Here is a 7,482-nt window from a genome sequence, read left to right as displayed (position 1 = left end):
GAGTTGCTTATTATATTGGAATGGAAAACGAAACACAGTATCTTTTGTTCTCCAAATTACTTCCTGGTCTAAACTGGCCACTTTGGCTCCAGCTGTGACACCTGTTCTCCCCAGATGAAAGGAACTGGGGAGAACATACAATATCTGGTAGCTAAAAGTGGTGCATTGTGAAAGACAGTTTCCCCCCAAGATGTTCCCCCCAAGAACTCCCATCTTCCAATTTTTTATTATTCCCTGGGACTTACTAAATGAAGGGATTCACAAGTGCATGCAATGGAAACTTGATAGTTGTGCCAGTGGCAATTTAAAAGCTAGTTTGAACCTTTGTTTCCACCACCAGTTCCTTTCATCTGGGGAGAAGAGGCATTACAATTGGAGCTAAAGCGGCCAGTTCAAATCACAAAATAATTTGGAGAACAAAAGCTGTCCAATACTAAGAAGGATGGGGATGGGCCTCAAACTACTTAAAAGAACAAAACTCTTACATTACACCTGGCCAACATACAACAATTTTATCTAAGAAGTAAATTTCTGCCATGTTTCAGTCACTGTTAGTTTGAGATTTTGTTGCTTACAGTTAAATCTAAACTAATTAGAAAATTCAGGGACAGTTCTCAAAGTATGGAAGCAAAGTCTACAGATACCTTATCTTTTTAGGGAATCTGTGAGACCAAAATGGCTTCCATTAATATACAATGTTTTTCCACCATGTATTATTTCACTGATGATCAAAACTAATGGTGGACAGACGTGCCAGCACCTTATAATAAACAAAAGACACTAGAAACCAGGATATTCTTTGTTGTCAATGGATCTGCAATTTGGGGTAATGCTTCAATACTGAAAAAAAAGCCGCAAAAATTGAATCTATTACATCTTTTTGTTTTTGTTTTGTTTTTGATTCACACCCAGCAGTACTCAGGGCTTACTCCTGCTCTGCACTCAGAGATCACTCCTGGCAGGCTCAGGGGACCAAATGGGTTGCTGGAGATTAAATCCAGGTCAGCGGCACAAAAGGTAAACACTTCATCTTGCTGGCCCAACATCCCGACTCAAGTAACTATATCTTTAAAATATTTTGTATGAATGAGTAGAAAGCATGTACAATGTATTTGGGGAGATACAAAAATATGACTCTTGATGATTGTGAGATTCAGTTGCAAAATAAACTACAGTATTAAGATATGGGTACTTCGGCGTATGAACGAAATAAATTGTTACTTCAAGGAAAATTGATGGTAAGTGTTCAATGGTGAAATTTAAGCTTCCAAGTGACAATCAGAATTTTGGAAAAAAATCTATTTGCCACTCAAACTTAAAAGCTTCTTAATGCCAAAAGGCGTTCTTTGTTCTTTTTTTTTTAAGTGTTCAATATGTCAAACACAGTAACAATAAGTCTCAAAATAGAGATGTTACTGGGCCCGCTCGAGCAAATCGATGAACAATGGGAGGACAGTGACCTTTAAGTGAGATTACTGAGCATAGTAAACACTTTCTAAACTTTTATGTGGTAAAATATATTAAGATTTGGGGAGTCGGAGCCATAGTACAGTGGGTAGGGCATTTGCCTTGCACACAGCTGACCTGGGTTTGATCCCTGCATCCCATATGGTCTCCTGAGCACAGACAGGAATGATTCCTAAGTACAGAGCCAGCAGTAACTCCTGAGCACCACCAAGTGTGGTCCCAAAAAGAAAAAAAATAAGTATTAACATTTGGGAGATCTGCATAACATAGTGAACCAAAATTTCCAAATATCAAATGCATGACATTATAAATTTATACATATATAAAAAATGCTGTCTAAATTTTAGTATTATAACTTCTATACCAATAGTATTTATTCCTTATTTCATAAAAGCAAGTGCTCTGCTAGTACAGTTTCACTGTGAGCATACAACCCTAAATTATATTCTGATGAATTATCTATAGACTCTTTGGAACACTGGTTATTTGCCTAGCCTTCTGGGCCATTTCCATCTGCTGCTGTCAATACTGAAGGGAGCATTAATCCTAATATTTAGGGAGCATTATGCATGAAGCATTAATCCTAATATTTAAGTATTAGTAAGCCAGCATAATATAGAAAACATTAGTAATGCAAATAAAACAGCAAAACATCCTGCAATACATTGCATGTGTCCTGTGTCTAATATTTCTTAAAGCATCAACTTTCTAGAATATAGCATGAAACCTTCTTTTCACAGATGTTTGTATTGTGTATGCTCACTTTTCTTTCAGGTCTTTCCTGGCCATCCTGCATAAAAAATATCCCCCACATGTGGACTTTAGTACCTTCTATTCTACTTATTTCATTTATCCCTACAGGACATATAACTATATCCGACATTAAAATATTAAAGAGAATATTTGTTTTTCTGTGTTCTCTCTTCCCATCAACATCCCCCACAAAATTATCTTCATGAGGATTGAGGATGTTCAAGCTGCTTTCTCAGAGCTCTAAAGAGATCCTAGCACATGGTATTCAACCCAAAATATGGGATTTCTTAAATGAAACTTGATTTTAAATATACAATTCCCTAGATTATAGATGAAGAAATCATTCCTCTAATCTAGAAGAGGGAACTAAAATAAGCAAAGAAGAGGTTTTTAAAAATCCACCCAAGCACAAAAATTTATAAGTCTATAACTGTACCTCATGGTGTTCACTAATAAAAAAATAAAATTAAAAAAATCTAAAAAAAAAATCCATGCAATGAATGTCCCTATTGCTTAGAAATTAAGAACATATGCACTTGGACAAAGCTAGATTCCAGCCCATTTATTAGTAATTATTTCCTGAGTCAAGTTTCCATAACTCAATTTACCCAATATAAAATACAAATAATAGGCTGGAGAGATAATATAGTGTGCCGCATAGTATCTTGCTTGTGGCCAACCTGGGTCCAAACCCCATTATGGTGCCCTATGCAGGGTCAGGAATAATTCCTGAGTTGAAAGCCAGGAATAAACCCTGAGCATCACCTGATATGGCTCAAAAACCAAAAGAAAAAACATATGAATTATAATAGCACTAACTTAATGTTACTACAGTAGTTAAATATAACATGTATAAATACTACAGTACAAGGCAACAATTAAATGCCTAATAAGGGAGATAGCATTTATCATCATCATATCTCACTCTAATCCCTGCTCACTTTCTAATATGTCCCAAATAATTTATGGCAAGACTGTAATCCAGGTTCTAAGTTCATACAGCTGAGAATCATCAAACTGAAAAGATAAAGTAGCTGCCCAAGCTCGAGATTCAAAGGGGGAAGGAAAATGAAAAACTATTAAAACTGCGATTCCACAGTCATGGGGAATTATTATAGCAGGACAATAATGCCCATAAAGATGATGCTTTGACACTAAAAGAAATATTATACATTCAATACTCAAAATGTGAGGAAAATACAATTATAAAATTAGGAGAAAAAAATTAAAATTCAAAATTATTTTTGGTGTGAAAAAATAAATTAGTACCTTCAAAATCGATCTTCTGGATGTAGAGAAACTCACTGGTCCCCCCAGCCCCGCACTGGAAATCTTCCTGCTGTAAGCAAACAGAGAGCAACCACCCAATTGTACATAAGCCGACTACCACTCCCCTGGACTGGTCATGTGTCCCTGACAGGGGTGGTACCAGTCACTCTGAGAAACACTGGGAAACAGCTCCAGGAGTAATGAGGATTTCCTATAGGATGCTTGACTGTGTCTCCTGTAGCTAGCAATCGATGTGATTATGCCACCCTAGAGCTTTTCTGACATTGTAATTAAAAACATCAAATTACCTCAATATAGATCTTTCTTCTCTATAAACTGTAATGTTTTTATCTCAAACATGGATGGCAATGTGGTGGTGAATGGTTTCACGCTACTATCTCAGTGAAATTGTTATGACTCTCTAAAAAAAAATCTGCATTTATTAATCCTATGTCTTCATCAACAGAATTACCAGGGTCTTCTGATATAGGGAAGAAAATCAAATTTCAAAATCAAAAACACGTTCCAAATTTCTTAAAAGATATTTTTTTGTTCAATTCCTCTGTAAAAACATTGGTCTCCATTTAACATACAGTGGCAACAAAATGCACCGAGTTACATGCATCAACAAGTTAATAAATCATAGTAAATGGACAACATGGTTTTTAAACAAACAGTAATAAAGTAGCTCATGTTGCATTTAACCATAGTTATAGTGCTCCCAATAAATAGGTATGATAGAAATAAAAATTCTAGATCCAAATTGAAATAAAGTTCTTTGTGATAAGTAACATGAAACAGTGATTATGTGAAACCATTATCTTCAAGGGAACCATCTTTTAGAAATCATTTAGTGGAAAGTTACCATACCAGTGTAGAATTAGATTGTGAAAGAAAATTATATTCTTATGACTAAGAATAAATAAAATTTCTCCTTTTCTTAAATAGTAATGATCCAACTAATTCAAAATTTTTATTATATCCATAAATTAAAGTATCTTTCAATTTGAAGCTTACATGTTCATTGTTTTGAAACCTTAAATAAATCTGTAGACATTCCCCTAAAATGAAAGATTCTATAGGTAAAGATTATTGATTATTTTTAAGAGCATAAAAAAAGAAAAGGAACTACCAAAGTCATTTCTAAAATTAAAGGAAGAAGCAAGGTTTCTGCATGTGGGATTTAATTAATTGGAAGAAAATTTAAGCACCTCAAAAATATCTTTTTAGAAAACAGAAAGTACTCATATTTAAGTTAGAGGGGAAAAGCATAGCATTTAAACATTTATCAAAATAATATTTTTAAATAAACACTCTAAACTTATTAAAATAATAAAAAAAAGGGTTTTTTTGGTGTTTGCAGTATTTTGTGAAGTCACAAATCACAATTCTGTTTAAGATTCCAGGTTCTATAATTCTAACTTGGTTAAATTAGAATGTTGTATTATCTTTATAAGAATTTTGCATATTCTTTTTTATGCTGTGGGGTTTACTTTCTTTTATTCCTTCAATTCTGAATGACTAAAGGAAAGCAGTAAGCTATTTTAAAGTATACAGAAGATAATGGATAATAAATTGTCCTGTGGGGGGGGGGGGAAGGTCCTCTAAAAATAAGAGCTTGCGTATGTGCAAATAAGATTTTACAGTTGGTATCTCTAAAAGTCTCCCTGCTTTTTAAAAAATTGTAATCTAACAATTTTAATAGTCAAAATACTTTAATTTTAGCTTTTCTCCTTTATGTGTTTACCCTTACAAAGAAAATTTTATCACATGAACAAGCACATATTAACAAATATTGGGACTCATAACATGGAAATTAATGACTTTCATGCATGGTTTACTTAATCAGAACAAAACTGAAAGTGAGTAACTTCAGACTACAATACAATTTTAACACCACAAAAAAAAGGGGGGAAAAAGGACCCTAAGAAAGGAGATTCCTTCTCATATACTTTTGACTACTAGCCAAAAAAAAAAAAAGCTAAATGTAAAGCATTTAGTTTTCACCTCAAAATAAGTATCCAAAAAGAAATGAAACTCACTAGAGTCAAGTTACAATGACATCAGGATTACGAGCATGGAGCACTCAGACTCATTTAATTCATAGGAGATACTCTGGGAGAAAATTCCTCCCAATTTGTATCTTGTTAACCTAATTAAAACACCTGAACTTCACCACTTATACCAAAACCTTCTTGACAATTTCCGTTATCTACTTCCCTAAAAAAAGAGAATTTTTTTGCCTCTTAATTTTCAAGTTTCATGTCAAATCTCTTAGCTACTCTACTAAAACATTCATTTCATTCCCCTCAGAAATCATGTAAGTTAATCAAAATGAAAAATTAATTGTTAAAAATAAATTCAACCCAGAATAATACAGTTTGTTAACAGGCATGATTTTATGTAGCAACGAGTCTACATAACTGCTCACTCTTATACACTCTGGCTTTGAAACAGTAAAGCAGAAAAAAACTAAAGTGAATAACAGATATTCAAAATATGTCAAGTCTGCATTTGTTTCAAATAGAGGTGATTAAAAAATGACTAAAATTATGATTGTAAATATTTTATGTGAAACAGTACAAAAGTGATGTTGCCAAAAAGTTTTAAAAAAATATCTAACAGATATTAAACAGCTTAAGTAATCTGGAAAAAAAAATGTTAAGATAGAATTGCAATTTCAGGGAACAACAATAACAACAGAAAATGCTAGCATGCAAGTACACAGTAAGTAACAAATAAGCAAACCCCAAATCAGTACAGTACTCAATGACTGATATTAAATGATATTTTGATATTTCAAGAAAAAAGTAAAATGTTGACTGCCATTGATGAAAAAGCATTTCAACAATTTACCCAAAATGATAACAGTTTTCTAAAAAAAGATGTCCTAAGAAAACCAAGTCACATAAGTTAGTGTTTTCCATAATACATGCTGAATTATTTGATCCCATGTCTATACACTGTTACTGTCTTAATTCCTAAATGTTGTTGACAGCATGATTAATAATTGAGGTACATTAGTTTACATCTTTTTTAATAGGTATTCTTAAAGGATTAATTTTCCTTTTCCAGTTTTTCATCTTCTTCACCTCCTCCAAGGAAAAGCAAAGGAAACATTCCTAGAATACAGCCAATTGTTACCCCACCAGCTTTGCCCTAAAGAAAATAGACAAAAAAAATTTTTTTAAGTTATTCCACCGGCAAAAAAGGAATCTCTGCTTATTATTGATAATTTTATAGCCATTATAAGATTCTATTCTGATTATATTTTTATCATAGTAATCTAAACATAAAAACAAATTACAAAAAGTTTCTAGAACAAGTGAAATTTAAACTTCAAAATAATAAAAATAATTAGTTTAAATTTTCGTGAAAATGTTCAAAGAAATATTAAAATACAAAAACTAATTTTAAAAGTCCTATAATTATTGTTATACTTTATATATACATTCCTTTTAGCATAGCTTTATTTTCAGTCCCATTCTGTCAACACATTCACACTTTATAGTAATTCGGTGTATATAATAATTCAGTCTTGGGGCCGGAGAGATAGTCCACCCCATTCCAAATTCAATTCTTTCCAAACTGCAACATAAATTTAATACAATGACTTCCATTATACACTGCTTTGATAGGCCTATACGCTCCACGATAACAAGTTCCCTACACATTATTATAAGATCTTATGGCACTTGTAGACATGAAAGCTAACCAAAAAACCGGAGTACACTGTAATACTGTTCTACAAAAATAGTTTCCAAGTTTCAAACAATCAAATTATAAATAAGATTTTAAAATAAAATTTATTATCACAGATGGGTCCTGCACGTGTATTTGTACACATTCTACTATGGGTACATGCCATACTACGCAATGATCAGTAACTTCCACTACTTCAGGCTATAACTAAATACTATGCTACAGAATATAAATTTTATTTTTAACATAAATCAAGCAGAATTAACGACTAAGGAAGAAAATCACTCTCAT

At 32.7% G+C, this 7,482-nt stretch overlaps 1 protein-coding gene across 1 annotated transcript in view; it reads right to left on the bottom strand.

Annotated features, from left to right (window-relative positions):
* Nucleotides 1–3,912: 3,912 nt before the first annotated feature.
* TMEM65 (transmembrane protein 65) overlaps nt 3,913–7,482 on the bottom strand; it is a 48,597-nt gene continuing 45,027 nt past the window's right edge. The window contains exon 7 of the mRNA XM_056112384.1: nt 3,913–6,648. Within this exon, the coding sequence (XP_055968359.1) occupies nt 6,547–6,648 (102 nt within the window). The 3' untranslated portion in view covers nt 3,913–6,546. The remainder of the gene's footprint in view (nt 6,649–7,482) is intronic.

This window comes from Sorex fumeus, unplaced genomic scaffold (genome assembly GCF_029834395.1).
Source record: "Sorex fumeus unplaced genomic scaffold, SorFum_2.1 ptg000002l, whole genome shotgun sequence".
Taxonomy (NCBI): Eukaryota; Metazoa; Chordata; class Mammalia; order Eulipotyphla; family Soricidae; genus Sorex; species Sorex fumeus.
The sequence above is the reverse complement of the archived record's forward strand: the minus strand, read 5'-3'. Positions and strand labels throughout refer to the sequence as shown.